General features: G+C 53.9%; 4 protein-coding genes across 10 annotated transcripts; 2 read left to right on the plus strand and 2 right to left on the minus strand.

Annotated features, from left to right (window-relative positions):
• Nucleotides 1-3: 3 nt before the first annotated feature.
• On the plus strand, nt 4-1,709 carry B3GALT4 (beta-1,3-galactosyltransferase 4). Its single transcript, XM_049890105.1, has 2 exons — nt 4-64; nt 259-1,709. The coding sequence occupies exon 2, from the start codon at nt 280-282 to the stop codon at nt 1,435-1,437; it is 1,158 nt and encodes a 385-aa protein (XP_049746062.1). The 5' UTR covers nt 4-64; nt 259-279; the 3' UTR covers nt 1,438-1,709.
• A 268-nt stretch (nt 1,710-1,977) lies between these two features.
• WDR46 (WD repeat domain 46) lies at nt 1,978-10,784 on the minus strand. 2 transcript variants are annotated; one of them, XM_049890086.1, is made up of 15 exons: nt 10,397-10,784; nt 9,921-10,136; nt 9,732-9,812; nt 9,474-9,586; nt 8,844-8,931; nt 8,650-8,711; nt 8,345-8,449; nt 8,101-8,251; nt 7,845-7,980; nt 7,554-7,653; nt 3,185-3,498; nt 2,942-3,036; nt 2,670-2,765; nt 2,376-2,489; nt 1,978-2,267 (listed from the first exon to the last, which is right to left on the minus strand). In XM_049890086.1, the coding sequence occupies exons 1-15, from the start codon at nt 10,538-10,540 to the stop codon at nt 2,169-2,171; spliced, it is 1,914 nt and encodes a 637-aa protein (XP_049746043.1). In that variant the 5' UTR covers nt 10,541-10,784; the 3' UTR covers nt 1,978-2,168. The 2 variants fall into 2 exon arrangements, with proteins under 2 accessions (XP_049746043.1, XP_049746052.1); XM_049890095.1 differs by lacking the exon at nt 10,397-10,784 and adding an exon at nt 10,239-10,387.
• PFDN6 (prefoldin subunit 6) lies at nt 10,785-12,046 on the plus strand. Its single transcript, XM_049890119.1, has 4 exons — nt 10,785-11,100; nt 11,349-11,419; nt 11,507-11,631; nt 11,879-12,046. The coding sequence occupies exons 1-4, from the start codon at nt 11,037-11,039 to the stop codon at nt 12,006-12,008; spliced, it is 390 nt and encodes a 129-aa protein (XP_049746076.1). The 5' UTR covers nt 10,785-11,036; the 3' UTR covers nt 12,009-12,046.
• An 882-nt stretch (nt 12,047-12,928) lies between these two features.
• Nucleotides 12,929-21,111, minus strand: RGL2 (ral guanine nucleotide dissociation stimulator like 2). 6 transcript variants are annotated; one of them, XM_049890128.1, is made up of 18 exons: nt 21,004-21,111; nt 20,588-20,786; nt 19,180-19,263; nt 18,765-18,943; nt 18,579-18,629; nt 18,192-18,489; nt 17,668-17,919; nt 17,469-17,572; nt 17,276-17,360; nt 17,111-17,179; nt 16,849-16,923; nt 15,881-15,913; nt 15,080-15,201; nt 14,882-14,977; nt 14,691-14,802; nt 14,292-14,582; nt 13,752-13,866; nt 12,929-13,623 (listed from the first exon to the last, which is right to left on the minus strand). In XM_049890128.1, exons 2-18 carry the CDS (start codon nt 20,744-20,746, stop codon nt 13,412-13,414), a joined length of 2,337 nt encoding a protein of 778 aa, XP_049746085.1. In that variant the 5' UTR covers nt 20,747-20,786; nt 21,004-21,111; the 3' UTR covers nt 12,929-13,411. The 6 variants fall into 6 exon arrangements, with proteins under 6 accessions (XP_049746085.1, XP_049746093.1, XP_049746117.1 ...); XM_049890136.1 differs by lacking the exon at nt 21,004-21,111 and having other exon boundaries at nt 20,588-20,997; XM_049890160.1 differs by lacking the exon at nt 20,588-20,786 and having other exon boundaries at nt 12,930-13,623; nt 21,004-21,100.
• Nucleotides 21,112-21,604: the final 493 nt, after the last annotated feature.

Below are 21,604 nucleotides of genomic sequence, written 5' to 3' on the forward strand. Positions count from 1 at the left end.
GCGGTGGGCGCAGCAGTCTGCCAGCCATGGAGCGGGGCTTGAGGGGCGGCGGAACCGCGACAAGGTAATGCTTCTCGCAGCCCCAGCGGTGGTTGCCGGCTGCACCGTTTCCCACGTCTCCGCATCATCTAACTTCGGTGCCGGTACTCGGCCGTGCTCTCGGCCCGTCCCACTCCGCGCGCAGCCGGGGAGGGATGGGGCCTTGACCTGGGTCGAGGGGAGCTGGGTTTGTTAACTGCCCTTCCCTTTTCCCTTCAGATCCCCTCTGGCCGCCGCATCATGTCCCTCCGCCTCCTCCGCCGCCTCCTTCTCCTCGCAGCCTTGCTGCTAGTGATTGTCTGGACCCTCTTTGGGCCCTCAGGCCTCGGGGAGGAGCTGCTGAGCCTCTGGCTCTCCTCCCTGCTCCCCGCTCCTGCCTCACCAGCGCTGCCCCTGGCCCTGCCCCGCCTTCTCATCCCCAACCTGGAAGCGTGTAGCGGGCCCGGTACCCCTCCCTTCCTGCTCATCTTGGTGTGTACCGCCCCTGAGAATCTGCACCAAAGGAACGCCATCCGGGCTTCGTGGGGCGGACTGCACGAGGCCATGGGGCTGCGGGTGCAGACCCTCTTCCTGCTGGGGGAGCCCGTCCGGCCACAGCCGACCTGGGGCAAACAAGGGAATGGCGTGGCGTGGGAGGCTGCGATGCAAGGAGACATCTTGCAGGCGGCTTTCCAGGATTCTTACCGCAACCTCACCCTCAAAACCCTCAGCGGGCTGAACTGGGCCAACAAACACTGTCCCATGGCTCGCTACATTCTCAAGACGGACGATGATGTGTATGTCAATGTCCCCGAACTGGTCTCAGAGCTGGTCCGGCGAGGGGGCCGTTGGGAGCAATGGGAAAGGGGCACAGAGCCCGAGAGCGCAGCTGTGGTTGGAGATGAGGAGCAGGAACGGGGGGGCCGGGTTTTGGGGAGCGAGCCGGTGCCTCTGCTGTACCTGGGTCGTGTACACTGGCGGGTATATCCCTCTAGGACAGAAGGGGGGCGGCACCAAGTGTCTGAACAGCAGTGGCCTATGGCTTGGGGCCCCTTTCCACCTTATGCCTCAGGCACTGGGTATGTGCTCTCAGCTTCTGCTGTGCAGCTCATCCTGAGGGTTGCCAGCCGGGCACCCCTCCTGCCACTGGAGGATGTCTTTGTGGGGGTAAGTGCCCACCGAGGAGGCCTCACCCCAACCCACTGTGTCAAGCTTGCTGGTGCCACCCACTACCCTCTGGACCGGTGCTGCTATGGAAAATTCCTGCTGACATCCCACAGGTTGGACCCCAGGAAGATGCAACAGGCCTGGAAGCTGGTGGACAGCCCTGATGGAGAAAGGACTGTGCCCTTCTGCTCCTGGCTCCAAGGAGTTCTGGGCATCCTGCGATGTCGGCTAATAGCCTGGCTTGAGAGTTGAGTGTGCCTGGAGCCACAAGAGAGGGGCTAAGGGGGTTGAGCACCCCCAGACCTTCTCTCCCAGGCCTGATGCAAGGGTCCTGGCTGGCTGCAGCAGGTCCATCTCCTCATGCCAGTTCCTCAGTGCGACACTGCCGACCCAGTGATACAGAAGAAACCCAGGGGCCTGGCCTGCCAGCCCCCAAAATGGCCGTCAGGAATAGCAAAAAACGCAGGGGCGCTCTCTAGTCAAGGCAGGTGAGCGGCATTAGCTCCTCAATAAACTTTTGTCTCTCTGCCTCTTGAGTGCAGTGTTTTTTTCATCAGAACTCCCAGAACACTGACTGAGAAGTCCCAGAGGCTGCCAGGCCCTGCTGGTTGGGAAGGACATCTTCAGGGACGTCGGAGAAGGACAAGCCTTTCTGAGGCTCTTTAAGAGGGCTCTTAAAAGGCAGGGTTAAGACCACAGCAACCACACAGTATGGGGTGGGAGGGAAAGGCAGTACACCATGACCCCTCTGATCCTAGACAGCCCCACTTCAGGCAAGGGGGAGCGAACAGGGCCACAGGATAATCCAGATACACTATCCAAAAAATCACCTTTCTCTTTAATACCAACCCACCCAGGAGGCAGCTGTCTACCCTGGTTGGAAAAGGGGCACATTGCTGCCCCCTCTTCATTCCAGGGAACAGGGTCATTTCCCCACAGACGATCTTGGGAAGTCTGTTGTTCAAGCCACCCTGGGGCCAGGCTCAGCGCACAAATCTGTCCAGGGCAGATGGCCGGGTCCCTGTGGGCTTGGTCTTCTCTTGGTCATGCTGCTGCTGCTCTAGGCTCTGCCGGACCTTGTCCTGAGAGGAGGACACGGGCATGATGAGAAGTGGCAAGGCCAGAGAGAGAAGCAGGAGCAGAAGGGTGCAGCCCAGGGGCAGCCTGGCCCACCCCACCAATGCTCTCACCCTGTGTTCCTTGTCCATGACCTTCTTCTTCCTCTTTACCAGGCTGGCTGTTGAGCTGCGGCCCTTCTGCTTTGGCTTTGGCTGGAAGGGACCCTTGGCCTCAGGGTCATAGCCCTGAGGAAGAGGAGAGAAGTGAAATCTCTAATAGCCTCAGGGGCAGGGAACTATGGCAGCACTTGCCTGCTGTGCTGCACTTCTGGCGACAGGCCCATGGTAGGGAGAGGATGTGGGGGTGAGGGGGACCGGGCACTCAGAGTGGTGTTTGGGGTGGGGATGCAGGGGCTTGCTCCGCACCAGCCTCTCTATCCGCTCCTTCTTTGCCTGTTCCAAAGTGACAACGTCAACCTCCGCCAGGGCTCGTGGGTCCAGACAAATGAGCTCTGCAGGTACCTGGGGATGTCACAAGGGGACAAAAAACGGGTATGGAGTCACAGAAAGATGGCACCAAAGAGGAACAGAAGCCAGGGAGGGTGCTGAATCCCACTCTTTCTAAGACCCCCTGGAGTGAGAACACTGGGGCGCTTTCCCTACTCCGAGCCCCAAACAACACGTACGCACATCCTCACCTTCTCTAGCAGGGCCTTCACCTCCCACTCCTGGCGCTGCTTCCGGCTCCTGTACGGGTTATTCTCCAGGCCGTCAAAGTTGGGCTCAGCAGCTCCTGGAAGGAGGGAGGAGCATAGAACCATAGAAAGAACCCACTCTGCCAGCTCCAGCCCAACCAAGCCCCTCACTTTCTGCTATCCCAGGTCCACCCAAACTTCATCCACAGGTCATTCACTTTGCACCCCATTCCCTGGTCCACTCACCAGGAACCAGCATGCTGGTGATGCCCCCGTTGTGCCCCACCCCCAGCACATCTTCAAAGGGGCAGAACTGAAGGCCATGCACATGGCCCGAGAGCCGGTGGGTGAGGTATGGCTGCTCCAGAGAGGGTGGGCTGCCCTTGCCCTGCCCTGCCCATATGTTGACCACATCGCCCATTCCTGCAGCCAGCAGTCCCCGCTGGGAGAAGGCCAGGTGCCCCGCTCCCTGGGGCAGGGTCCGAGCACCCAGAGGTTGGAACGTCCCTCGCAGATCAAAGATCTTCAGCTGGTGGTCCAGGCCAGAAGTGGCCATGTACCTAGGGGGAGAAGAGAAATCAGCCAATCTGTCAGTAAGGGTTTACTGAGCAGTCCTGTGACCAACCCCAAATTCACAGAAGACACGGCCTCTGTCTTCCAGGCACTGACTCTGGTTGGGGAGAAAGACATCATAACCACCACCACCATCGTGCTATACGCTCCACAGGCATCCTCTCAGTTAAGCCTCACACAATTGGGCATTTTTTAAATTTCCCTTTTACACAACAGGAAACTGGAGCTCAGAGAAGGGAAATCAGGGTTAGTGAGCAGTAGAGCTGGAATTCTAGTCAAACCTGTTTCTTTAGTGTCTGTTCTCTTCTTCCACTAATACTACACTGCCTTCTCAAAACACATTAAACAAGTGGAGAACCCACATGACAATCTGTGCCTGAACGCGGTGTTTCACTGCACAGACAGGGCGGCAGAGCAGCTCAGCGAAGGCAAAGATCAACTGAAGCAATCAGGGAAGGCTTCATGGGAGAGGTAAGACGTGAGCTGTTCTAAGCAATTCTCAAGAAAACGCAAAGGAATAGTAGATAAAAATGAATTAACATCAGAATGTAGGCATTAAGATGGGAGTAGAGATTTGTTTCCACGATTGGTGGGAAATGTGGTCAGGAGGATTGGGAAGAGACAAGTTGTAAGAGACTCTTTAGAGTCAAGCTGAGGACTCGTAGCCCATTACCCCAACGTTACTCTCTGGCAATGACAAAGCACAGGTTGAAGACTGCATGAACTTGAAGAAAACCTACTTAGGAAGAAATGAAGTCATGTGCCAGAGGGTCCCCCACCCGTCTCTTTCCTTCCCCTGTTAGTGGAGAGGGTAAAGATGGCGACCAAATCCCCTCAGGGAATCTTGCACAGCCTAAGTTGTTTATTTTCAGAAGTTGGAATTTCTGTCTGTGTTGTTTCTGAGAGAGAGAGGCTGAAGTGGGAACCAGCCAAGCCGGGGGATATATGTTCACCAAGGGATCAAGGACTTCTCTTTCTTGCCTTGGCTGTAAACAAGTAGGAGGGGACTTAAGGGATCCTATGATCAGAGACTCTTGCTGTGACAGAGCCAAATAGAGGCCCCGGCGGATACTTCTTTTGATAAGACCATCAGGGACCCAAGTCCACCATCGGGTAAGGCCACCAGTTCAAATCTGGAATGATTGAGGACTCCTGGAATACAGGGTCACACCCTTCTGTGAACCAACAACTCAGGAGCACATGCTGGCTGCCCTCCCCCACACGTCCATCTATGGGATTCCCTAGGAAATACCAGCCTGGTGGCCAGAGCAGAGTCTAGGCCACACCTCTGTGCTACATTTGCAAGAAGCAGTTTAGCTCTGAAAATCTAATCCAATCCTAAGGCAAGCTTCCAGAAAGCCGCTTGGGGAAGATGGTAAACCTCATCTCTGGACCCCTTAGGGCTTGTCTGGGAAGGGCATTATTAGCAGGGATGGGTGTAAAATCAGAGACCAGGGCTGTTCAATCAGCATCAAGGTGCTGACCAACCCAGGCCTCAGTGAACTGATTATACTCTAAGCACAAGAGCAGTTAACCAAGACAGCTCAGGGAGGGCAAGCTACAGCTTAGGCCCAGTGGCCTACAGAAGGCAAGAAGGCCTCAGAGCAGACCTCCCTACCCTCCTAGTGCCAGGCTGGCACAGATATGAAGTAAAAACCAAACCACTTGTCCACAAAGATTCAAGTCTGGAAGGTCAAGGGAGTCCAAGCATCCAGAAGGCTTTCATACATTGGTGACCACTGGGCATTACTTGTGCATTTGCTTATTTTCTTCAGAACAATTTAAAAATAGAGTTATACAGTTTATGCTTAATGCAGAAGATTCTGAGCAAAAGTGTCAAAGGAGGAAAGTAGCTTGTGGGGAAGATTAACAATAGCACCCAGGATGCCCCAGAGGGACGAAGAGCTGGAGACAAGAAACTGGCTGTGAGAATCACTCATGCCCATAGAAGACAGCAAGGATGGAGAGAACCGGACTTGGGAGGGCCCCTGAGAAAGACCAGTCAGGACTTCGAAGCTGGTTGAGAACAGTAATGAAGCAATCCACCAAAACAAGTATCATGCACCTGGGGGCCCAGCAAGCACTCAGTACATAGTGTTTTTGATTGCTGCTATTGCTGATGGATGAAGAACACGGAGGCTGTGTAACCAACTCAAGGAGTCAAACGAGAGGCCAGATTCTGGGTGACAGGAAAACGCTGGAGAAAGGTAGCAGGCAAGGAGGAACTTTGGGAGTGGAACGACCCATCTAGCGATGGACACATTAACTCTGGGGTTATTGAAGACAACTCAGTGGAAACTAAACGCATCCCCTGGCCAATCATTCCCCTAGCCCCACCCACCCACTGCCAATGAGTCAATTCTGACTCACAGAGACGCCATAGGGTTTCCAAGGCTGTAGATTTCTACAGAAGCAGACTGCCAGATCTTTCTCCAGTGGAGCCACTGGTGGTTTTGAACCACCGACCTTTCAGTTAGCAGTCAGCTGCTTTAACCACTGCGCCACCAGAGCTCCTTTTCCCCAGGGGTCCATGAACTACAGCCTACTACTTGTTTTTGTAAATAAAGCTTAACAAGAACAGCACACTAGAGCTGATTAATCTTTATTATCCCCAAAATCTCAGCACAGACCCAGCACACAACAGGTGCCCAGAGGGTGCCTGACAAAAGAAACTCAATTAGAGGAAAACACACTGAAACTTGTATTGGGGGGGGGGGGGACGGACAATATAAAAAGCTGGAAAAAATGCAAATACTCTCTAAGGAAGAGCAGAAATCCAAAGTAGACACACCACCCCTACCCCTCACATCGCAGCCAGGACTTAAAATGAACAATCGTCTTTAATGACGACAATGATGACAGCAGCACTTCCAACTTGCTAGGCCCCATGCTAAGCTCTCTATGTGCCTTAACTCACTTAATGTCTACAACAGCTTTATGAGCTGGACCAAAACCACCACCAAATCCATTGCCATGGAGTCGATTCCAACTCATAGTGACCCTATACGACAGAGTAGAACTGCCCCATAGAGTTTCCAAGGAGTGCCTGGTGGATTCGAACTGCCGACCATCTGATTAGCAGCCGTAGCACTTAACCACTATGCCACCAGGGTTTCCTGAGCTAGACCAGGGGTTGGGAAACTAAGGCCCATGGGCCAAATCTGTCTATTTCTGTACAGCCCACAGGCAAAGAATGGCTTTTACGTTTTTAAATGGTTAAAAAATCAAAAGAATACTATTTTTACACCTGAAAATTACATGAAGTTCAAATTCCAATGTTCATAAATAAGTTTTATTGAAACACAGTCAAGCTCATTCGTTGACTCTGTGGCATGGTTGAGTGTTTGTGACAGAGGCCACATGTGGCCCTCTCACTGCTTCACACTGCTGCTCGGAACACCTACGATTCGCAGTGACTCAGTTATAAGCTGACAGCAAGTGGAATGCCTCATATTCTACCTATCTCATCACCCGTCTGTGTAAAAAGATGTTTTCCAAGATGGAATACATAAAAACTCTGCAGATCGGCCTTGTCCGGTGAGCATTCGCCATCGAGTTTGATGCTCTGGCACACTAACTTTGAACCTCAATTAAGCACAATGCTATCCTCAGACAGGGAATCTGATTTTCTCAGTCGTCAACCTGTATCACACTACGCTGTACTCGACGATCACTGGGTTTTCAGTTTAATCGCTAAAAAGATCCGTGACGATTTTTCTGTCTTGCTTGTCAAGTAACTACAATAAGGTCCTCAATTTCGCCACATGGCCTTCAAAGCCCAAAATATTTACTATCTGGTCCTTGACAGAAAAAGTTTGCTGACCCCTGAGCTAGACACTCAGCTCCCCATTCTGGGGGTGAGGGAATTACAGCAAACGGGGGCTAAGTAATACGCCCATAGTGACATAGCTAATAAGTGGCAACGACACGATCTAAACCCAGGCAGGCCAGCTGCAGTCTGTACTCCTAAGGACACATTAACTTCCATACCTTCCTGCCCCACCGTTACGCCCAATACCTCATCCCCAAACAAGTGACTTACGTGCCTGTAGAATCTACTGTCACAGCCCGGACCCCACCACGGTGACACAGAATCTTAGCCAGTGGCTCTTTCACAGCTGGACTCCATAAAGACACAGTACCTGAAAGTCAGAGAAGAGCTAACGTTACAGATGGGATGCTGAGGTAGTCACACCTGGGAAAGATGAGGACCTAAGACCAAGAGATAACGACAGGAAAAGGTAAAATGGCAATTTAGGGCCACGCGAAATACAAATACAGAAGAAAAGCAGGTCAGGATGGCCAGAGAGTCGCAGCTAAGCCAGGGACTGACCGTTGCTGTGTCCGAGATGGATGACGGCATTATAAGGGTTTTGAGTCATGACATCAAGGCGTCCAGCCCGAGCATTCAGAGCTGTCACAATCTTCCCTACCGACACATCCAGGTAGGTCAGGAACCCTGTCTCTGACTGAGAGAATGAAAATGACTGAGTACTGATTGTCCTCTGGCCTCCCTACACTAGGGTTCCAGGGGAGGAGCGGCCTTCCCAAGGGCTGCCACCCGGTCCCTGTGCTCCACAACCACTTACCGCTGTGGTCAGGAGGAAGTGGAAGGGCAGGAACTCGAGTCGCGTAATGCGGTCACAGCGGCGGATGCAGTGGAGTTCAATGCCTTGGTTGTCATAGATGTGAAGCCATCGGTTCTGAGCGACAGCAAGCAGTGCCTCTGAGTGCAGAAACCTGGACGTTCAGTGGGAAAGGGGTCACAGGCTGTCATTCCATCAGAGAAAGGCTGTCTTGGCCCCACCGACTGCTGACTGGAAGGCCACTGACCGGATGTCCCGCACAGATTCCATGACATTGATCTCACACATCAGCTTCTTTGTTACCCAGTCAAGGGCAGCCACATGACCCCGACGCCCTCCAAAAGCCAGGTGTCTGTTGGAGAACAGGGAGAGGCAGGGTATCAATGCAGGGGAACACGCTGACTCAGACAATTTGAAGTCTGCTCCATGCCAGCCCCTTCTCACCAAGTGAGAAGTGAAATGTTACCGTAGATGCTCACCCCTATGTCCACGCAAATCACGATCCCCTCCCCTCGTCAACAGCTCAAGCATATTACTGGAATTCAACTTTACCTCCCAGTTCGAGAGTAACTCAGCCTGTAGGGTCCAAACTGCCGTAGATTCAAATCAAAGTGCTGGGAAAGGGAGGAGTAAAAACAATCAAGAAAGAATAGGCTCCCTTCAGCAACTCCTGCTTCTAGTTCCCACTTCTCTCTGCCTTGCATCACTAATAGATCCACTGGCCCCCTCACCACCCTCAGGCTCACCTTGGCTGCACTGGCAATGTCCACAGCCTCCACGATGTCAGCCTGACATATCTTTGCCGTGTCCTCCCCATCATCCCCTTCCAAAAATCTGCAAGAGAGGATTAGGACTGCAGTAAAGCTTCCTAATATGGTGAAACAAAAATTAGAAGAAGGAACAGGGATCACAATAGAGGACCCCGAACAGAGCTAGAGAAAAATGTATAACAAAACTCTAACTCACAAAAAAGAGACCAGGCTTACTGGTCTGACAGAGACTGGAGAAGCCCTGAGAGTTTAGTTCCCAGACACCCTTTTAACTGAGTACTGAAGTCACTCTTGACGTTCACCCTTCAGCCAAAGATTAGACAAGCCCATAAAACAAAATGAGACTAAACAGGCACGCCAGCTCAGGGCCAGAGATGGGAGGTCAGGAGGGGCCGGGAAAGCTGGTTAACAGGGAACCCAGGGTCGAGAGGGGGAGAGTATTAACACGTTGTGAGGTTGGCAACCTCCATTACAAAGAAATACGTGTATCGTTTAATGATAAACTAATTTGCTCTGTAAACCTTCATCTAAACTACAATAAGAAAAACAAGAAAAGGGAGCCCCATAAAGGAGGAGCCAGGAAAGCCCAGATTAGGATCCACTCACCCAGGTTCCTCAGCAAGCACCAACTCAGAACGAGCAGCTCTGACACTGGTTTCCTCTTCCTCAGCTTCAGCCACTTCAAGTCTCTTTTGAGTTTTGGATTTAGAATGCAGTAGCTATAATAGCGTCGGTCAGGAAGGGGTCATGGAAAGAACCAGAGAATATGTGAGGTGACAGGAGAACCACCTGGCCCAACATCTATCCAACTCACCAACACACCCTCTGCCTCCAATCCCTCCCCACTTTCCGATCGGTCCTCACCTTTTTGGATTTGTCAATGCGACGGAACTTCAGGGCCGCCTCCACAGGGACTGGGACAGGGCCTGGGAATGGGTCCTGGGCCTGGGGCAGGGAGAAGGTGATTAGCAGACATGCTCGGGCTGACCCAAACTCTCTCACCTCAAAGCAAGATGCGCCTTGCCCCAGCACCCCATCAGGCCCCAATCTTACCCCAGACAAGGTCCGCTGGGGCACCGGATTTCTCCGTTCTCGAGACTTCTTCGGAACCTGGGGCTTCTTGGAGATCCTAGACTTCTTTTGGATGTGAGTGTTCTTTGTTCTCCGGCGGCGGAGCTCCTGCTTCCTCTTCTTGCTACGAGAGGGTCCTGGGGAGGCTCTAGCAGCGGTCGGTGAGGTCTCTTCTTCCTCCCAGTATCGCCGAGGTTTCTACCGGCAGATGAGGGACCCTGATGCTCCGCTACCCACGACCCTTGCACCCCCGGACCCTGCAGTTAAAAAATTCCCTTCCCTTCCCAGAGAGACCTCTACCTTCCTCTTGGACTGAACTCTATTTTTCTTCGGTGGGACATCCCCACCCGGCTTGGGGGCAGTCTCCATCAAGCCCACCAGATGATGATCCACGTGCAAACTCCTCTCAGCTGTCCCACAGTAGGCTAGGAAACCCCCGGAAGTGCTCTGATCCTCACCCAATGAGAGCCGTATACCAGGTCTGAAGCCCTCTGGCGCCATCTTAAGTGAGGGTGAGCGCTCCTTTGCGAGGCGGGGTTGTCTTGGCTATGAGTCGGAATCGACTCGACGGCAATAATACGGGTAGTCCTTCGCACCTCCATCCCGAACGGCAGTTTTTGCTCTAGTAATAATGCCACTGTGGATTAAAGAACGCCAAATCGCGGCACCAAGTAACAGTGAAGTTTTTTCCATCTAAGTTTTCCCATCTTGCCTAAAATCTTCTCAGTCCAGTCTTGTTAGCAGAACGCCTCTCATCACACATGTCAGAACCACACTTCCCGGCGTGTCTCAGAAGGCAGCGTCCGGCGCCGTCTTTTCCCAGCATTCCTTGTTTACTTCCGGGGTTAGTAATTCTAAAGGGAGAACGTGAATAGGGCGAGCTTTCGACTGAAGGGGTTGAGGTCTCGTTTCACCTTATTCCTTGGGGCTGGGACAGAGTCGATATTCGCAACGGGGAGAGGTTGCGGTGTCCTGAGGGGCTGCTTCTCAAGAGTGCTGTCTGTTCCGCCGGCCAGGCCAGGAAGGGAAGCTCGGGTACCTTCCAGAGTGTCAGACCCAGCGCCCCTCTCCCGCTCCTCGCAGGTTGTTGTCCCCGCCATGGCTGAGCTGATCCAGAAGAAGCTACAGGGAGAAGTGGAGAAATATCAACAGCTACAGAAGGGTAAGGGAGCAGGGTCGGTGTGGCCTCACCCCAATCTCTTCACTCACGCACAACCCAAAACAGTAACCAAGACAAAATTTTTCTGCCCCACCCACGCCCCTGTGTGAAGCCCCATCCCCTCCTCAATATTCCCCGTATCCATCGACCCATCTTTGTCTATTTCTTCAGCTCCATTCTCCTGACTAGGATTGTAAGAGTCGGGTGGCACATTTGATGTCTCTCATCATGTTTTTCCTTCCACTTCCCAGACTTGAGTAAGTCTATGTCAGGACGGCAGAAGCTTGAGGCGCAACTAACAGAAAATAATATCGTGAAGGAGGTGAGGGACTGGAATTTATGGGGCGGGAAGTGACTGGGATTTGTGGGGTGATGGTTCTGATCGTATATGTCCCTCTCCTCTACTCAGGAACTGGCCCTACTGGATGGGTCCAACGTAGTCTTTAAACTTCTGGGTCCTGTGCTGGTCAAACAGGAGCTGGGGGAGGCACGGGCCACAGTGGGGAAGAGGCTGGACTATATAACCGCTGAAATGTGAGTCTGTCCCAAACGCTGTAATGCAACTGACACTGTTGGAGTAGTTGCTGAGGAACCATTGTAGAGCAGCTCTGCACAGTGGCCCCTGATTGTGCAGTCCTCCACATCCTCCTTCCCTTTTAACCCTCCATCTCCTCCCTCCCCTAGATCTCAGCTTTGCCACTTATCTTTCTTGCTTTCAGTCTTTCAGTAGTCTCACTAATTTTTCCTTTTCTGTTTCTTTGTCTTCCTTGCCTCTCCTCAGTAAGCGATACGAATCCCAGCTCCGGGACCTGGAGAGGCAGTCAGAGCGACAGAGGGAGACCCTTGCTCAGCTGCAGCAGGAGTTCCAGCGGGCCCAGGCAGCAAAGGCAGGGGCTCCTGGGAAGGCCTGACCCTGTGGAGGTGGGGGGAGGGTGGGGAGGAGGGAATGAGGCAGCTCTAGATCTATACTGTAGCTAATAAAATGTGAAAACACTTGGTTCTGTTTTCTGACCAGCTACTCTGTCAAGTTTCTCTCTACATATTCTTCTGGCCCCTTCCACCTTATATGCCACTTACATTACTGTCTGAGGCCCATATTTTTGCAACTGGAGTCTCTCTTGGCAGGGCAATCTTTTCCTTCTTTCTTGAAACCAAAACCTGAAAGGTCTCAAATTTGTTTCTTGCCTGCATTTACAACCCTTCACATTCCCTTATCTTGGTTGGCGTGACCAACCAAGGAAACATGGGCAGGGCGTTTACAATGCAACATAGTGTTAGGAATATCGGTTTAATTGAAGAATCACAGTTCTCTAACCTGAGACCTCAGCATGAAATGTGGTTACCGTCCTTGCTATGAATACTTGTCATCCTTCCAAGAGCCATGGCATCTCTTTTAGTTCTTTTTAGTCTGTTTTCTTAGAATTTGTTTGTAGCTTAAACTGATGTAAATTCCCAACGTGCCTTATGGTTTGTAAGTTCTCTAAGCTCATGTGTTGCCCACAGGATTGTTCTTTCATCTCTGTTCTCAAATTTTTTCCTAGAAATTTGCAGCCAGAGGATTTTTTCATACTGATCTCCTCTGTGAAAACAGAGAAAAATTTAATAAGAGTAATAAAGGCACAATAAAACTTACACACACACACACACACACACAAAAAGAGTAATAAAGGGACCAGGATAGAGAGGTTGCTGGGGAGGAATAAACTGCTCTGAGGGAACCATTTTCACTAGCACCTCTTCACAGGGATAGGGAACATCAGACTTTTTCCTTCCATTGCACCTACCTTCAGCCAACTCCCACCCTCACTCCCAGCAGCCATTCATAGACACAGCACAGACAGAGGGAAAGAGTCCAGGTAGTGTTTTGGTTTATTATCTTAGTGTTGTCACAGTGATAAGAACCCTCATAGTGGAAAAAACTGCTTAGAACCTCCTTCCTGCCACCCACCCTCCCCTGGGGTTCAGAGCCTCTGGGCCTTTCCTCTTCCACTACTTCTAGGCCTTTCCTTGGCCCTTTGCATGCTAGGATGTGGTCAGGAATCAAGACTGACCCTTTTTTCTAGCACTAGCAGTGTGCTGCATTCATAAAAGGTGGGGGGCTGTATAGAGGCATCCAACTTGGTTACCAAGATTACCAGTTCCCACCGGGCTCTATCTCACAGTTATCTGATAAACCAGTGGCACTTCACTGCTCCCAGGTGGCTGGCCACCTTTCCGGATTTCTGTCCCAATGCAACGTGACTGCCACCATTCAGGAGGCTATCCACATCTGGTATGGCCACCATGACTTCTGTGAACCAACAGGGCTTCCTCTTCAGAACAGCGCCCGGGCAATCTTCCTCCCTGTGGCCTTGATCCTGGGAAAGGAGCCCCCTCCCCCCTCACTCGGGGGTGTTCCTGAGGCAGAGGGGCCGCTGGCGAGGCCCACTGTGGCAGCAGAGGGCCTTCGCCGCTGCCGCAGGAGGAAATCATGTGACGCTCCATCCATAGCATAGAAGACATTAGCCGAGGGTGGGATGGTCAGCTCTGTAGGTTCAGAGAGTGGGTGTCAAGCACAAACACAGTTGTTCCCCTACAACTGCCCATGTATGAGAAGCATCCCACTGATGGGCACCACTTTCCTCCCATGCCTGCCTTTCCCTGTGGCCTCTGACCTCGCTCTCCTGGTAGCAGCTGCACTAGCTCATACGTTGAAGCCACTGCAGAATCGCGATTGTTTTTCTTAAGGACACGACTGATGACAGTTGGAGCCTTGTCCTGACTGGTCACCTGGCAGCAACAAAGACCAAAAGAGCAATAAATCACTCCATGATGACCTCTGTTTCCCATCCTTCCAACCCCAGCCACTGACCCCCAGCTGAAAAAGGCTACCTTTGTCCAACCTTCTAAAGGGGAAAGGGAAACCCAATGTGGTAGCTCCTGTACCCCGTTAGCCAGCCCAGACAGCACCCAGTGGAATCAGGCTGCCTCCCTGGTGGGAAACTGCTGTAGGTTCTGAAAATCTAACATGGCCACCAAAAGTTCAATGCAAAGGTAATGCAGAGCAGGCGTCAAAACAAAATATGGCTGCCAGAATCAAAGGTCAGAATGAAAACTAGACTCATCCTCCCATTTGGAATGCCCCAATCTAGGCGAACAAGTAGCGTTCAACAAAGCACCATCCTTCACCCCACCTCAGGCCAAAGCTCCCTCACCAAGATGCTCTTGTAGACACTGCCATCTTCCCCCAGTTCCATCTGGACACGGATGATCCGGCAGTCAGAGGGCCCTGGCCCGGGCCCCCCTCCCCCATATCCAGTCCCACTGGAGGTCCCTTCTGCTCCCCCACTGAGGGGGGTGCCACAGGAGGCAGAGCGTCGGTGACCTCGAGAAGGCCGAGGGGAGGAGGTTGGGGGAGAGAGGTGGCTCGGGTCAGCTGGACTGTGCAGGGAGGGAGTATTTTCCAGGGCGGAGTCCAGAGATGAGACAGATGGCCACTTCATGTGCTAGAAGGACAAAGAACATAGGGGACTGGCATGAGAGCAGGGAGGGTAAGGAAGACACACTTAGAATCAGGGTCAGTGTCAATGTCAGAGGTCAGGAGCAGAGCTCACCTGGGCCAGCCGGGTCAGCAGAGGAGTAGGGGTTCCAGGCACCTCGTCTCCTCCCATACTGGGCCGGTCCCAGGATGCGAGGGGGGTGGGGCCCCCAACAGAGCCCAGGACCCTGGAGTGGCAGGAGATTGGCAGGGTCAGAGGAAGAATGGGGCCCCTAAGAGACCACCCCCACATGCTGACTCTCTCACTCTGTCCACTGTGAGATGACCAGTGTCGGCCGAAGCACCCGTGGGACAGGAGGGTCACTGATACCAGGTGGCTCCACCTCACAGGACACGCGGTGGCTGGGAAGGGGGACAATGGGCAGAGGTCAGGACGTAGCACACTAACCTCCTCCCCTACACCTAGCATGAGCCCTCGGGTCCCAACTTCCCCCAGTCAGTCACCTCTGGGCTTCTGTCAGTGGCCAGAGCCCCTGCAGCCACTGCTGGATATCAGGGTCAGGTTGGAGATCATAGCCACGACATTTGTTCTGGAGCTGCCGCAGCTCGGAAAGGACAGCAAACTCCTAGGAAGGAGCCCTCAGAGTGTAGAAGCCAAAACACTGGGAACCCCGACTTTCCCCTCTCTCCCTTTCCTGGGACACGGAAGGGGGTTATTATGGATTGAATTATGTCTCTCAAAAATACGTGTTGTAAATCCTAATCTCTATGCCTGTGGTGGAAACCCTGGTGGTGTAATGGTTAAGTGCTACAGCTGCTAACCAAAAGGTCGGCAGTTCGAATCCACCAGGCGCTCCTTGGAAACTCTATGGGGCAGTTCTACTCTGTCCTACAGGGTCACCATGAGTCAGAATCTACTCGATGGCACTGGGTTGGGTTCTGGGTATGCCTGTGGTTATAATCCCATTTGAGAACAGGTTGTCTTGTTATGTTAATAAGGTCGGATTAGTGTAGGGTGTACCTTGAGTCAATCTCTTTGAAAATGGAAAAGAGATTAAACAAGCAAGCACAGCAGATGGGGGAAGAGAGATGCCAAGCCACATGAAGCTCACCCAGGAGCAGAAGCTCAGAAATGACAAGGACCTTTCCCCAGAGCTGTCACCCTTAACTCGGACTTCTAGACTCCTAAACTGTGAGAAAATAAATTTCTGTTTGCTAAAGTCACCCACTTGTGGTATATCTGTTATAGCAGCACTAGATAACTAAGATAGAGGTAGCAAGCATCCAGCCATGCACTGCTCTCACCTTCCTCCGCTTGTCAAAATTGATGTAGCCATTCTGCAAAGACATGGACGTAGTAGCGTGAGAGTCCTAACCCTGCCTTCCAGGCCACCAGGAGATAATACCCCACCCCCCAAACACACACCACACACACACGCACACACACACACATGAACCACATCACACACACCCAAACTAAAAACCCTCACTCTGGCCTTGCTGACTCCCCAATCCCACTTCTCCCCATCACATCTATCATGCCCTAAGCACTCAACATAGAGATTGTGTCCACTCTACCCCAGAAAACTGGGGCTCAGAGAGGTTAAGAACTTGCCCAAGATCCCAGTATTTGTTTATTTAAAAAACTATTTAATGCTCAGCGGCATAGTAGTTAAGTGCTCAGCTGCTAACTGAAAGGTTGGTTGTTTGAACCCACCAGCCACTCCATGGGAGAAAGATGTGGTAGTCGTCTTCGTAAAGATCACAATTTAGGAAACCCTATGGGGTAGTTCTACTCTGTTCTGTAGGGTTGCTATGAGTCGGAATCAACTCAACGGCACACAACAAGGCACTAAGGGAGTCTCTCGGTGGTACAAATGGTTAAGCACTCAACTACTAACCAAAAGGTTGGCAGTTCAAACCACCCAGGGGTGCCTCAGAACAAAAGCCTGGCGATCTGCCTCCAAAAGATCACAGCATTGAAAATCTTAGGGAGTGCAGCGCTACTCTGCACATATGGGGTCACCACGATTTGGAAGTGACTCAACAACAACTGGTTTGGTTTGGTTTTTTTGTAAAGCACTGAGGCACAAAGAGGTTAAGCAGGGTGCCAAAGTTAACAGAGCCAGAACCCAAGCAATCTGGCTCCAGAGTCCTCCAGAGTTCTCAGCTGTTATGCTTTACAGCCCCTTCTCCGGAAGGAGGGTTGTCTGACCATGAGGCCCACTTGTTACATCACCAACACACACACACACACACACACTCACACTAACCTCCAGCTCATCCTTGGAGGCTGCATCCAGCATCACGAGGTCCTTCAGGAAGGTGCCAAGGTATGGGACCACACCCTGAGGTCAGGAGTCAGGATCAGACTCCCCTGCCATGATCTGGGGGTTCTCCACTTTCCCCACTTCCCTACCCCACTGCCTGAGAGAATCAACTAAATTCTTGCTGTGCTTCCCCGTTCCATTCCTCAAGCTGCTCCCCACCCCACAGTTCTCATTCCTTCACAACCACCCACCACTAATCACTCACCCCACCCCGGGAGCCAGACCTCGGGGACTTCTTGGAGTTTGGCTCCAGAGGGGGCTGCAGCTTCACTTCCTGGTAGTTACAGAACAAAAGATATGAAGGGGTGGTAGTGGTGGGGGAAGAGCAGGAAGCAGGGCTGGCTGGGAACACCCAGGGCCAAGATCTTACCTGCAAGAGTAACTCCCTACTCTGGGAGTAATTATCCTCTTCAGAGAAAATCTGGCAGAGGCTAGAGAAGACTCTGAGGCTGTCCCTGGGGGATGAAGGGCAGTGACCCTGAGGACAGACCTGGCTCAGCCCCTCCCTCTTCCCAGGCCTCTGAGAGACTCCCATTTGCTGTCCAGGACCCCATCCTACCCACCTGGCTGCTTCCCCCCAGGCTGCCCGAAGCCTGTGGATGGGGCTGGACTGCAGAGCCGACACAACAGCATAAACTGAAGAAAAGTTTCGAAGCAGACGGCACTCCTGCAGGGGGGTGATTCACAGGTCACACAGAGAGGATTGGCTGTGGGACCCTTCTCCGCACCATGGTCCCCAACAGGACCAGTCCTCTCCCTGACCTCTGCCACGCGGATCCACTTCTCTAGGAGCCGGGCCCTCTGTGGTGGGCGGAGTGGCCGTATGGTCACCTCCTCCAGCCCCTCTCCAGCTGGGGTAGCTCCTAGGACAGAGCTGACCACTGCCCCCGCCACCTTGTTGAACTGTGTGACAGTGGCTCGGACAGATGGGCAGAGGTGGGAATGTCCCGGTCGGTCTCTGTGACCCCACAGGCCCCCCAGGCATTGAGAGGGGACCAATTTGAGAAACAGCTCCTACAGGGCAGAGGTAAGAGGTTAAAGCTCAGAGTCAAGTGAGGTCAGCCTTCTAATAGCAGCGGTCTGAGGATCTTGGGTGGCCAAGGAACCAAAGGGCATATAAGGTTTAAAGGGCAAGAACCAAGGCAAGAAGGGAAAAGGTCAAAACTGGGCAGAGAGAGGAGGGTAAGAGCTGGATCAGGAAGGGTTGGAAGCAAGGAAGGGATTGGGACTCAAGCAGAGGTTAGTAAGGGGTCAGAGGGCATGGGAATCAGAGATCAGGGTCTCACCGCATCTAGCAGGGTCAGCTGTTCGGCCAAGTGGTCAGCGAGGAACACCAGGACATCCGTGGGGTCAGCAGGGGGGTCGCCGGGGGGGGCCAGGGGCTTAGGAAGGTCGGGGGCCTGGGGGTCCACCCGGAACCGGAGGTTGTGGATGAGTTCAGCGCTGTCCCCCCCAACACCCTCCCCTGCTGCATACCCTGTCCGAAGCAAGAAGCTCTCAAGCCGGTCAAGCTGAGCCTTGACCTCAGAGCCAAAATCCTCAGGGTGAGAGGCCAGCCAGGTTGACAGTACAGAGATGGCTACCCTGAGAGAAGGGGTATCAGCCAGAGGTCAGAGGTCAAGCAGCAGCTTGGGTAGAAGAGATCAAGAGATTAAGAATCAAGTATCACTCACCCTGTTGTCCTCTCTAGTTCATCAGTAGGATGAGATTCAAGGGCCTCCAGCCTGGGGAGAGGAAAAGAATCCCTCTGTCCATTTTTCCAAACTCCCTGTGGCTTTGACCATTTTGGAAGGGTCAAATGGTCTGGCTTTAGGAAGTCCAGACCCATCCATGATCCCTGGTCCCTTATGATCCCTGACCTGTCAACTACAAGCCCCAGAAGAGCTGGTGTAGAGGTGAAGGCCCGGTGGGTCGCCAAAAAGGTTGAGGTGAAGGTCACGTCAGCCCCTGATGTCTGCGCATCCAGCAAGTGTTTGACCAGGGCCTCCAGAGTACCAGCTCGGAGCCGTCGGGAGCAGCGGAGGGGACGCATGGGGGCCTGGGAGAGACAAATGGCCAGTCATTGAGCATTCCCTCAACCCAGACCCTAGACTCCCGGGGATAATCCAAGACCTAAGAGATGATCCAGGTCTACTTTGCTGAAATTCAGAGAGGGCAAAAGACTTAGCCTAAGTCACATAGCAGAACCCAGATGTCCAGCCTACCATTCTGGGCAGAGGAAAGGAGACTGGGAGGTGATGGGTCAGTGGTAAGACATCAAAGTCATGCTCTCACCAAGGAATCAAGAGGCCGGTATTGGCGGCTTGTGACAGTGAAGATGGCCCCATCCGCCTCTTCATCCCAGACAGACACAGGGGCCTGCAGGAGCAAGGAAAAGGTCAGACAGACTACACCATTCCCCACAGCTCCCCGTACTCACTCACTCCCAGGCCCTACCCCCTCCCTGTCCTCACCTGTGAGGGCAGGGGACAGTACCAGCGTGTGCGAGGGGTGGGGGAGGCTGGTGACCCCAGGTCTCCCCCACTGGGGCCCAGACAGCCCCCCCCCAGCCGCCTAAGGGCCCGGTGAAGTCGAGGGGGATGCAGTGGGGGGGATGCACAAAGTGCAGGAAACCTGATCCTGGAGACCTCCAGATCCACTTCCCCCCAGAGCTGAACCCCAACACAGTGGAGGAGCAGGGTGCAAAGGCCAGGAGGAGAAAGTGAAAGAGATAGAAAGCCAGAGGCAAAGACCTAGAGAAGCTGAAACCTCAGTCACAGGCACAGGCACAGCCACATGCCCCGCCCCCCACCCTATCAGGGAGGGGCCCAACCCAAAGAATTAGCCCTTCCCTTAGGCCCCCTTGTCCCCGGTCCCTCAGGTGGGGACTCTACTCTCTTTCTCAGCCCTGGGGACGCCCCCCTCAAGGTGGCGCCTCCGATACCCAGTACAGGAAGGAGAAGGGGAAGTGGGATGATGGGGGGGGAGACTCAGAGGACCACGTGGTCCCAGCCCCTCCCCCGCCTGATCCCGAAAAACCAGCCCAGCCAGTCACCCTGACCTCACTCAGCCTCTGCACCCAGGAGTCCAGGACCTTGGGCCCCAAATCCAACACCTGGCTCCTCCTGAGGCTCCAAACCCTGCTCCTGGCCATCACTATTAGTCCCTGAGGAAAACAGGTGACCACCCCCTACCCAGTCTGGGATGGGCCCCTCCTGGTCCCAGAACCTCGGCTTCCGGGCCTCCCCCCAACACCCGACTCAATAGAAAAGGGGCGGAGTGGGAGGGGTCATGAAATCTGAGGGTTCTCTCCCCAATCCCAGAGTCAGAGAAGCTGGTTACTGTGGAAACAAACCCCTCCTCTCCAAACAAAAACAAGGAGAGAGACAGGGACCAAGACCAACAGCCCAGAGAGGCAGGCACATTCAGACCTCGGCCTCGAGGGCCAGAGACCTTCAGGGACACAGGCCGACTGACGCTCCAGGCAGGAACAGGGCAAGTTCCTACGGGCAGGTCCTGAGTCACACTGACACAGAAAACCTCAGAGACGCTGGGGCTCCCGGCAGGAGGGAGGCTGGCAGACGCCCATCTAGAGGCACAGAAGTAAACTAAGGCAGGGAGAAAGAGACGCAGGGACACAAAGAAAAGTGGAGAGGGTCTCCGAAATATATACACCCCCTACCTCCCACCAACCGCGTCTCACCTCTTCTTCCTCCTCCTCCTCCTCTTCCTCCTGCCCCCCGCCCACTCCCTGGGCTCCCGGACCCCCATCCTCTTCGGGGTTTCGGCTCCGGAAGCTGCTCAGCACTACTTCCCCAGAGGGGCTCGCGTCCAAGAGCAGCCGCAGGGGCCGCGGGAGCATGGCCGAAAGAAGGAATCAACGGAGTCGGGCCATGGGGCGTCTGGAGAGAGACGGGGGACAGGAACGGTGGGGAAACCGGGGTTCGGCGGAGCCGGGCAGGGGAGGGACGCATGGGTGTCTAAGTAACTGGACAGCAGCCCTAGAGGGAGGGGGGAAGACAACACAGGGGTGGAATATAGGGGCCCCTGGTGCGTTTTGAGGATGAGTGGGTCACGAGTACGGGTTCGGGCAGGGTCTTAGGGTGCTCTGGCTCTGACCTTCTCGGGAGCGGCGGGGCAGCGCGGGTCCCGGGTCGCCGTTCCCTTCGGTCTCCGGCCCCAGACCGAATCCCCTCCCCGGCTTTTCCGCACCCCCTTAAGCACCCCCGCCGGGCTCCCGGGCCCTCCCGCCCTTTCCGCTCCCCCCCGCGTCCGCCCGCTCCGAGAGCAGCAGCCAAAAGGGGAAGGAAGTGAGAACAGGAGCCAGGCCGAGGACTAGGGAAGCGCCGGACGCCAGGGGCCGGGTCCCAGGAGCGCGGGTTCCCAGCTCCGCTGTTCTCAGGCCCCCTTCTCCGGGATCCTGGAGTCCACGTCGCCCCACTCCGAATTAACATAAAGATTCCAGGCTCCAGCCCCCAGGGTAGGGCAGGAGCAGAACTTGACATCCCCCCCACCTCCAACAAGAAAGCTAAAATTCCCGCGAGAAGCGTTTTAGGCGGGGAGGGACCCCGTTACTCCGCCCCCGCGGTGTTACGCTTCCCACCCCCACCCACACGAATAACGGCTGGAAATCCACTCCGGGGTTTTCGAGGAACCATCAGTTCCCGCCCCCGCTCAAGGAGGCGGGCAGGAAGTCGCCACTTCCGGTTCCAGATTCGGC

Source organism: Elephas maximus, chromosome 1, assembly GCF_024166365.1.
Source record: "Elephas maximus indicus isolate mEleMax1 chromosome 1, mEleMax1 primary haplotype, whole genome shotgun sequence".
Lineage (NCBI taxonomy): Eukaryota > Metazoa > Chordata > Mammalia > Proboscidea > Elephantidae > Elephas > Elephas maximus.